This window comes from Notechis scutatus, chromosome Z, assembly GCF_049901735.1.
Source record: "Notechis scutatus isolate UNSWTSFEM ecotype Mainland chromosome Z, rNotScu1.2, whole genome shotgun sequence".
Taxonomy (NCBI): domain Eukaryota; kingdom Metazoa; phylum Chordata; class Lepidosauria; order Squamata; family Elapidae; genus Notechis; species Notechis scutatus.
The window spans coordinates 138,446,624-138,457,540 of NC_142025.1; the positions used below are offsets into that span (position 1 = coordinate 138,446,624).

A 10,917-nucleotide genomic window follows, 5' to 3' on the forward strand; every position below is an offset into this window, starting at 1 on the left:
AATTTATCCTAAAGACATTTTGTAGATATAATAAAAAAGAAATACATCTTTATATATTTATTATTTTCTAAAAATCTACATATTTCATTACTGTGTTTTATTATCTAACCATTGATAGAAAAGGTCCCAAATTTTATAAAATTGTTTATCCTCTTGTTCTCTAATTTCAAATGTCAATCTGCTCATTTCAGCACATTCTAATATTTTCTTAATGATTTCCTCCTGACGGTATTTTCTCATTTTTCCAGTTTTTAGCAAATACAATCCTAGCCGCTGTTAATACATTTACAATCAGGTATTTCAAATCTTTGCTATATGTTTCAGGTAAAATTCCCAATAAAAATATCTCTGGTTTCAAGTCTATATGTTTTTTTGTCATTTTTTCTAACCACATGTGGATTTTAGTCCAGTATTTTTTAGCGTCCGCACAAGTCCAACACATATGGTAATATGAGCCAGGTGTCTGATGACATTTCCAACATTTTTTGGATTTGTTCTTGAACATTCTTGCTATTCTTGTAGGGGGAAAATGCCACCTGTAAAACATCTTATACAAATTTTCTTTATAAGCTGTTGACATTGTCATTTTATAATTTTGAGACCACAATTTTTGCCATTTTTCTAAATCCCATATCCAAAGTTCTTCCCCCAAGCAATCATAGTTTCTTTAACTTGTTCTTCTTCTAGTTTAATTTCTAATAAATATCCATACAGTTTTTTAATCACCTTTTTATCAGTGAGAGCCTGGGATATCTTAGAGCAGAGGTCCCCAACCTTGGCAACTTTAAACCTAGTAGACTTCAACTCCCAGAATTCCCCAGCCAGCTTGAAGCTGAAGTAGTCATTGACAGGTAGAATATTTTAGCAGACAACTTTGTGTGTTAAGCTTAGGTCAGACTGTAGGCGGCGTAGTTCTAAATTGTTTAGGTCCAAAATTTCAAGTCTGGTGGCATAAGGTATTCTATTGCGGGCTGAGGAGTGGAGTAGTCCCAAAACATTGTGACATGTCACTTTTGACATACATGTGATAGATTTCCTTCACTATACTGAACCAAACTAACTCTAATAGCAGGAATCACTGTAATTTATAATTTAGTACAAGGAAAGAATAATAATTAATCTGAATGGTGTCATCTTGTCCAATCTTCTGATGAATGCATATTCTGCAGTACTGGAATGTACAGAATTGTAGTTTTCTTCAAACTCCCAGACTTTCTGGTGTCCTGTTCCAATGTGGGACTGAGAGAATTGCGGTTTCACCACCTCTAGAGAGTGCCACATTTCAGAAAGGCTGAACTAATTAAATATTCCAGTGTGGCATATTCACATTCTGTATATCTTTTGCTGCTAAAAAAAAAAAAATTCTTAACATATTTAGCCTACATCTATTTGCCAGCAATTTTCACTCATTTTAGAGGTTGGGGAATTTTGGAAAGTGAAACTGCCAGGCTTGAGAAAGACTACTTTAGACTAAGCATAGGACTGGCTTCCAGTTCATGCTCCTGTTTAATCACAGCTCAACTGAAATATTCACTTTTCCCCGTTTTCCACCAGGACAGGTGCCATTTTAAAACATCCTCTCTTCTACTTTAATATCTGCACATATTCTCACTTTTTCTCCACAACAGCCCTTTGTAGTAGGCTGAGGTGAGATTCAATATTCCTTACACATCAATGGCGAAAGATGGAATTTGAAACAGGATTAGTCTCCGTTGATCCTTCCTCCTCTAATACAACCATCACAATGTTCTCGCGTTTCTACCGACTGGTAAAAAAAAAAAAGTCTTTCCTTCCCTGCTCAAAAAAGCATTGCAAAGCAGACCGGAAATTAAAACAGACAATAGGCAGGATAATTTAATCTAAACCGGGTGCACGGCGGAAAGGAGATCCTCAGTCAAAATTAGCGCCCTTTTAAAAATTTTTTTTTATCTCTAGCCGGAAGTTAGACCTGGCGCGTGCCATCCCTCTCCATCTCCTCTCGGGTCAGGAAAGTGGCTGATGACGATTCTTCCGGGATAAGGAAGGGAAGATGGCGGCCTCTGCTCTGCTGCTGGCGCGAGGGCGGCTGTACGGCGGTAGGGGTCAGTCCAAGCGGACGTTGAGAAGGGGCGACCCGGTGCGGGGGCAGGGGCGGGCGAGGCGGGGGAGGAGGGAAGCCCGTTGCGACGGCCAGATGGGAGGCGGAAAAAGGCGGCCCGACGTTCCCCCATCCTTCGGGGTTCTCTCCAGAAAATGCCTGACCTTCTGTGCCTTGACCTGGTCTTCAGTTCTGGGGTACGGAGGATGCTGAAGGCGGCCACGAGGCGGTCGAGGGGAAGGAGAGAAACAACCCCCTCCCACCCCGCACGCATGAAATTTCTTCTCTTTGTCCCATTATATGTCTGCGTAAAGCATCGATTCTCACACACGTGGGAGACACGGGGTTGCTGCAGCACTGCAAGGACCGGGGCTGGGCGAGGCGTCGCTGCATTTCATTAAACCTATTTGCGGCGTTTTCTTGTTCTTGATCGAGACCGGAGAATATGCTACCGCCATACCGATCTTACCTTTCATTTTATATATATATATATATATAAAGAAAGAGAGAGAGAGCGTTCGTGCTTGTAAAATCATTTTTAATGTATGCTGGTGTGTTCACAATAAAAAGTGACAAAGATTATTGTATATGCATGCATATGTACATATGTATATATGTGTTTGTATATTATATACATATATGCATACACATGTATGTATGTATATTATACACACATGCACATATATGTACCTATGTGTGTGTACATACATACGCACTTAAATCTACACTTCAGTCTATACATTTCTGCTCAATGACCATTGTTAACATGACTTGGAATCTAGCAACTTTATGGGAGAAATAAATTGATTTTTACCCCAAAGAAATTTGTTTCCTCCTGAGGGACGTTTTTGGTGATTTTGTGTTCCTTCTTGCTGCATAACAAATTCCTTTTGAAAAGAGTCTTTCTGCAATACATACACAGTTCTGAAGTTTTGTGTGCTCATTTTTGTCTATTAATTGCTAATTCTGAATGAATTTCTAACATTTACAATAATATATTACCAATATCACAAAATAAATATTTGAGTGAGCCAAATGTCTTTAATGTAGAGAAGATGAAAGGACAAAGCCTAAGCTGATTCTAAATATATACTATACATATTTTTACATAATCTATACTTATTTGCTCCTTGGATTAAATGCAGTATAAACCCCAGATCATTGGGTCATTCATTCCATGTCAAGTGGTCTAGTGGTCCCTGCTCAACCATCACGGATTTCAATAAAATTTTGTGTGAACATGCACACATGTCCCCAATGACCATTGGTGAAGTGTTAGGTTTGCCGATGCAATATTTGTAGAGATATAGTCATATCCCATACTGCAGCCTTCTACAGTATGACTGCGTTTCAGCAACTTTTGAGACAAAGTATCTCCGGCAATATTTTGTTGAGAGAAACAAAACTTGGCCATCTTGTACTTTTTGCGCTCTGTTAAACAAAACAATAAAAGCATTTTCATGAGCGATCTCCTCTAATAATGTGGAACAAAGTTGGCCTGAAAACACTGCAGCTCAAAAAAAGGTAAGTTTTGTTTTTTATATCTCTGGAAGGTATGATAAACGTGAAACTTTGCACGTAATAACTTAGCAACACAAGGTTTTCAAATATAAATTTTCATTCTACTGCTTTCTGATAGTAGTTTACAAATTGAGTATAAAGTTGACGGTTTTTGTAAAAATGCCAAAAATGGCATTTTCAGCCCGCTTTTACAAAAAAAAAAAAAAGACCTTTTGGAAACTCTGTTAAATCATTCTCATTAGAAAGAGCCTGTTTCAAACCTCCTAAAAAGGTAGGGTTGGTTTTTCATCGCTACCGTATAAAGCCCTAAAAATAGGGACAAAGTTGAGGACATTGCTATGCTAATGTTACATGTGTTCTATTATGTTTTCATCTTGTTTTATATAGACATCATTGCTACTATTACATTGTGTTTATCCATGGTGACATTGCCACTATTAGTTCAGGCACTTGAACCAGCAACCCCATCACCATAGGGCACGCCCAATAGCCGTGCAATACCAGCCATGGGTGGGTTTCTTGGTTCAGGATCCCAAGCCTGCAGTTTGGTTTCTTCCTTGAGGTTCCAAAGCTTTGTGTGGGTATCTGTCCAGTTCCCAAGCTGATGACTGGGCAGCTTATTCCAGGTTCCCAAGCCTAAAGTGGTTGTCTTATATGGTTCCCAAGCCTCGGGCACATATTCCGTCTGCGTCTGCACCATTCATCAAAACGTTAAGCTTATGCTACAAGGTGCCAACATTAAAGAGGACTACAAGCTGCTCTTGGGAAAGGCAGTTTGCGATCTGCACACCAAAGAGAGTATGTTGCAGCAATGTCAAAACTACCTGGGTGAAGAGGCACCGATAGTGCATTTGGACAAAATATTCAAGGTCTGGGATTATTATGTTGATAAAGCATAAGCATAATTCCCAGAATTCCAAAGCTCAGAGTTGGCTAGGAAATTCTGGGAGTTGAAGTCCATAAATCTTAGTTAACCAAAGTTAGATACCCCTGACCTATTGTATTGTTTTGTTATTGACATAATAAGCACCGAATGGATGCACTGTGGCTTGAGGATTCTCCCAGTGAAAACCTTGAGCAGCATCTTGGACAACAAACAAGTAATTCTCTGCAAAATCCATGAGTACAATCAGTTTGGTTTCTTATTCTAATATTCACTTTGATGTTTTGAAATGAAGAGGTGACCTGTCAGTATTCACATTTTGCTAGCGAGTTTTTTGATGAAGCCATCAACAATAAGAAATTTGTTTCCAACATGTCACGGTCAGTATGAACCCATTGTTTGAATTCTATTGATACTTCCAAATCCCAGACCTTGAATGTTTCGTCCAAATGCGCTATCAGTGCCTCTTCACCCAGGTAGTTTTGACATTGCTGCAACATACTCTCTTTGGTGTTCAGATCGTAAACTGCCTTTCCCAAGAGCAGCTTGTAGTCCTCTTTAATGTTGGCATCTTGTACAATAAGCTTAACGTTTAGACAAATGGTGCAGACGGAATGTGTGCCCGAAGCTTGAGAACCATATAAGATACCCACTTTAGGCTTGGGAACCTGGGATAAGCTGCCCAGTCGTCAGCTTGGGAACTGGACAGATACCCACACAAAGCTTTGGAACCTCAAGGAAGAAACCAAACTGCAGGCTTGGGATCCTGAACCAAGAAACCCACCCATGGCTGGTATTGCACGGCTATTGGGCGTGCCCCCTATGGTGATGGGGTTGCTGGTTCAAGTGCCTGAACTAGTAGTGACAATGTCACCATGGATGAACACAATGTAATAGTAGTAATGATTATATAAAACAAGACAAAAACATAATAGAACACATGTAACGTTGGCATAGCAATGTCCTCAACTTTGTCCCTATTTTTAAGGCTTTATATGGTAGCGATGAAAAACCAGCACTACTTTTTAGGGGATTTGAAACAGGCTCTTTCTAATGAGTTTCCAGAAGATCTTTTTTTTTCTTTGTAAAAGCGGGCTGAAAATACCCCTATTTTTGGCATTTTTACAAAAAAGTCAAGTTTACACTCAATTTGTGAACTATTGGAAAGCAGTAGGAGAATGAAAATTTATATTTGAAAACCTTGTGTTGCTAAGTTATTACGTGCAAAGTTTCACGTTTATCATACCTTCCAGAGATATAAAAAACAAAACTTACCTTTTTTTGAGCTGCAATGTTTTCAGGCCAACTTTGTTCCACATTATTAGATGGAGATTGCTCATGAGAATTCTTTTATTGTTTTGTTTAACAGCGCAAAAAGTTATACAAGATGGCCAAGTTTTGTTTCTCTCAACAAAATATTGTCAGAGATATTATGTTTCAAAGTTGCTGAAACCTCAGTCATACTGTAGAAGGCTGCAGTATGGGATATGACTATTATCTCCTCAAATATTGTATTGGCAAACATAACACTTGGTCATTGGGGACGTAACACTTGGTCACACAAAATTTCATCGAAATCTATGATGGTCAAGCTTGGCGCTTTTCTGAAATCAGACCATTTGACATGGAATTACCATTGCACGGTAAAAGTTCTGCCCCAATCTAGATATGCTTTTTAAGTTCTGAGTGTATATGGTTTTATTATGGTTGAATGTCTATAGCTATAGCAATTAGACTTATATACTGCTTTACAGTGCTTTTACGGCCCTCTCTAAGCAGTTTACAGAGTCAGCACATTGCTCCCACCTCAGATGGATGGAAGGCTGAGTCAAACATGAGCCTGGTGAGATTTGAACTGCCAAATTGCAGGCTGAATTGTATGCAATGATACAAAAAGGGAAGGAATGGAACAGAACAAGAATATCCAAAGATAATGGTTTGGTTGGAGTATAACAATTTCAATGGGCTATGCGAAGTATAATTGGGTGTTTGAATGTGAAGCAGTGTAGTGTGTAAAAGCAGAATACCATAAACTAATGAGATTGCTATCACAATCATTGCATTTGTGTATTGTAGGCCTACGTGGTTGCCTGTCTCAGTACTTGCAATATGTACTGTCCAAGGTAAGAAACATTTTACATCAGGGAGTGGAAAAGACAAACATTGTACAAGTTAGAGGCAAAAATTCAGAGATTTTAATATTGCTACTTGTGTTTTTTTGCAGCCACCAATACTTGGCACAAGCTTCAGTGGACTAGAATTCCCAATTCGATGTTTTGCAGTTGAAGCAAAAAAAGTATTTGTAAGGGACAAACCACATCTCAACATTGGAACAATTGGGCATGTGGATCATGGCAAGACCACATTAACAGCAGCCATCACTAAAAGTGAGAGTTGGGGAACGATGGGCACAGTTGTTAAAGAAGACCAAATAACTATCTTAAGCACCTCTCTTTTTATTTGCTAAAGGGCTATTGATTTAAAGAACCACCAGTATATTGGAGCAATTGACTGGACTGATCCAAAGCTATAGATAAACAGGATGGTCTAAAATTAAAGCTTGATATTAAAAAAGATTGCCAGGGGTTAGTTTTTTGTGCGTGTTGGGTGCTCTGGCTGTTTTCAGTCAGGATTCCCATCTAGAATCTTATTCCTTTGTATTTGGAATAAAAATCGAGAATAATCTTGATTGATGGCTATCACAATATATTTGAAGATGTTAAGGCTCTGTTAGACAGCAGGAGTCTTCCAGCGGGTTTCAGATCAGTTCAAGCATATTATTTCAAAGTTTTACATGGTAGGCTTAATGCTTTCTCCTTACTGAGGCTCTGGTGAAGAATTAAACACCATGTGTTCTCCACTTTTATCAAGTGCGAGAAAGACGTTCACGCTGTTTCCCCTCTATTAACACTTATAATTGTATAAGGAGAAAAAAAAGGCTGAGATGCATAAAAGTTCTTTTTGCTAATTCAGAAGTTCAGAAAAGGAATAAAAGAACCTTTGAGCATTGTTTAGCTGAATTGTCCTCTTAGACAAGGAATAGTGCCAGCCCTTCAAATGTATCAGTTTAAGCACACCTGTGATGTGTTCATATTTACCTTTTTCTTCCAGTTCTTTCGGAGACTGGAAGTGCCCAGTACAAGAAATATGAAGAGATTGATAATGCACCAGAAGAGAAGGCTCGGGGGATTACAATTAATGCCTCCCATGTAGAATATTCAACAGCCAACCGCCATTATGGTCACACAGATTGTCCCGGGCATGCTGATTACATCAAGGTAGGCATGGGGAATTAGATGCCAAAGAAACCTTTTAAGAATTCCAATATTCCTATTTTAGAATCCCTGCAAGATATATTTAAATAAACGGATGATTAAAAAAAACACCAAGTATCTTTCCTGTTTGAGATATTTTTATGCCAACAATAATATGAAAGGATGTTTTTCTAAGCTTAATGTTGGCAACTGACACGGTCCCCTTTCTTTGTAGAATATGATCATTGGGACAGCACCATTAGATGGCTGTATCCTAGTGGTGGCCGCAACAGATGGACAAATGCCACAGACTAGGGAGCACCTTCTGCTTGCTAAACAGGTTGGTTCTGATGTAAAAGAGGCATCTAGTAATCATGATGATACATTTGCTCAGGGCAAATTTAAACAATTTTCCCTTTTTTTATCCCCTCACACTATTCTAGATTGGAGTGAAACATGTGATTGTGTACATCAACAAAGCTGATGCAGTTGATGATAAAGAAATGTTGGAACTAGTGGAGCTGGAGATCCGTGAACTACTTACAGAGTTGGGCTATGATGGGGAAGCAGCTCCTGTAATTGTAGGGTCTGCTCTATGTGCTCTGGAGGTCAGTGTTACATTGCACAAGCTTTGCTCCTTTTATTTCCTCCCTTTATTAAGATGCATTACTAATTCCCGTGGTTCTTTTCTTATAGAACCAAAATCCAGAACTGGGACTGAACTCTGTAATGAAGCTTCTGGATACAGTGGATTCATACATCCCTGTGCCAAAACGTGACCTTGATCAACCTTTTCTGCTCCCCGTAGAGCGTACCTACTCCATTCCAGGTAACAAACCTTCACATTATACCCTGCACATCAAAAGATGGGGATCCATAGATCCATTTTGTACCTTATTATTTAAACTGGCTTTAATTTGTTCTAGGTCGGGGGACTGTTGTAGCAGGTACCCTTGAACGTGGTATTCTCAAGAAAGGGGAAGAATGTGAATTTGTGGGTTACAAAACACATTTACGCTCAGTTGTGATTGGTAAGTAGAATCCTCCGTCTTTTTTTTTTTGCAAGATTGGTCTTCCAATGTATTTTTAGCTCAGCTTTTCTTATGTTACCGGTCCAATTGTTTCTAAACAATTATGATCTGAAAATTATGACTGAGGCAATCCTTGAAGTACAGATAGTTCTCAACTTACAAACCACAATGGAACCCAACATTTATGTTGCTAAGTGAAATTTGTTGAGTTTTGCCCCATTTGACAACTTTTCTCACATTTGTTCAGTGAATTACTGCTAAATTAGTAACACGGTTAAGCAAATCTGGGTTTCTCCATTGACTTTGCTTGACAGAAGGTCACAAAGGGAGATTACATGACCCCAGAATGCTGCAACCCATCATAAATGTGAGTCGTCAAGCATCCAAATATAAATTGTGACCACGGGGATGCTGCAACGGCCATTAAGTGTGAAAAAGGATCATAAGTCATTTTATTCAGTGCCACTGTAACTTTGAATGGTCACTAAGAGAACTGTTGTAAGTCGAGGACTACCTGTATAATTTTGTGGAACTGGGGAGGCTGTATAAAATTTGAAGAAATGTGTGTGTAATTGGCTTCAGGTGTCGAGATGTTCCACAAACAGTTGGATCAGGCACAGGCTGGAGATAATTTGGGCGCTTTGATCCGGTCTGTGAAACGAGAAGATATACGACGAGGATTAGTCATGTGTAAGCCTGGCTCCGTCCAACCACATCAGAAGATTGAAGCTCAGGTGAGTGAGGGAAATATGTGGGAAGGCAGAATACCAGGGTGCCGTTTCACATCGTGTAGAGGGCTGAGAGATGTCCATAAAACTCTGGATCACATGTTAACACGTTACTAGAGAATGGTAGAACAGGTTACTAGGGAATGGTGGGCTAGTACTCCCAAACTTGCTGTCCTACCCTGTAAAGACAAGAAAAATGAATCGCTTTGCTTTCATAGGTTTATATCCTGACCAAAGAGGAAGGTGGCCGTCAAGCATCTTTTGTGTCTAGGTTCATGCCAATTATGTTCTCACTGACCTGGAATATGACTTGTCGCATAGAGTTACCCGAGGGAAAGGTTCGTATCACTTCCCCATACACACTAATTTCTTCTGCGTGATCACTGCTGAGTAGTGGGGTTTGTACTGGGCATTACCTCAATATTTCTAGAGTGCCACATTTTTTGCAGTTGTAGAGGTCTAAGTGTAGGCTGCACTTCATACCTTTCCTCTTCTTTACTATAGGAAATGGTGATGCCAGGTGAGAATGTCTCCCTTAAGCTCATATTGCAGTACCCCATGGTCTTGGAACAAGGACAACGGTTCACTTTGCGGGATGGCTCTCGAACCATGGGCACTGGAGTGGTCACAAAGATACTGCCACTTGCTCCAGGGGAGGATTGCTGGGATAATTAAGTTGCAGCAGCTGGAATTGGACATGAATACTTCCTAGAAAACTGACGACACTGCATCCAAGTCTGCACAGTAGATGAATGTGGCAGTCTTGGCTCAAAGAAGAGAGTTCCACCAGGGGGTGGGGGGCAAGGGTGAAAGTTGTTTAAATAAAAATAATTAAAAAGTGAGTATGAGCTTTTTTCCCCACCCTCCAGAATCATCCCTGGCTTAATGCAGGTGTGCTGATGAAGCTACAAAACATTGGTGTACCATAAGCACAACCCTGCTATGTAATCTTAATCCATTACAGATAAGCAGCATGCAAAAGCATCATATTTCCAATAGAACATAATATATATGAACTGTTAGCTTCTTGGTGCTCTGGGCTTTACTTGCAGACATTTTTGTTACCCAATCAGGTAATGTAATTTTGGAGCACCAAGAACCCCACAGAAGCATATTTGTTATGTTTTTGTGCTGCCATACATAGGAGAAAGGAAGCATGAAATCACAAAGTATTGAAAATACAAGAAAAAAATGTTTGAATTTAAAAAGTGGGGATGGGAATTATTGTTGTCTTTCTTGATGGGAAGGAAGAAATATGATTGGGAAGCTAAAGTGCTCATTGGAAGGAGTGAAATGCATCACTTTTTATCTTTTTCCCAGCAGTATTTTAACTGCATTGACAAGGGTTTTTTTTAAAGTGATGTTAAATACTATCAACCATACACAGCCTTATTTTTGCAACTAAGTACATGAATCACTAACA

At 39.3% G+C, this 10,917-nt stretch overlaps 1 protein-coding gene across 2 annotated transcripts; it reads left to right on the forward strand.

Annotated features, from left to right (window-relative positions):
• Positions 1 to 2,000: 2,000 nt before the first annotated feature.
• TUFM (Tu translation elongation factor, mitochondrial) lies at positions 2,001 to 10,336 on the forward strand. Of its 2 annotated transcripts, none has more exons than XM_026677508.2 (11): positions 2,001 to 2,081; positions 6,558 to 6,604; positions 6,706 to 6,868; positions 7,593 to 7,759; positions 7,971 to 8,075; positions 8,179 to 8,343; positions 8,432 to 8,564; positions 8,662 to 8,766; positions 9,349 to 9,500; positions 9,713 to 9,832; positions 9,999 to 10,336. In XM_026677508.2, exons 1-11 carry the CDS (start codon positions 2,030 to 2,032, stop codon positions 10,167 to 10,169), a joined length of 1,380 nt encoding a protein of 459 aa, XP_026533293.1. In that variant the 5' UTR covers positions 2,001 to 2,029; the 3' UTR covers positions 10,170 to 10,336. The 2 variants fall into 2 exon arrangements, with proteins under 2 accessions (XP_026533293.1, XP_026533294.1); XM_026677509.2 differs by having other exon boundaries at positions 2,001 to 2,075.
• Positions 10,337 to 10,917: the final 581 nt, after the last annotated feature.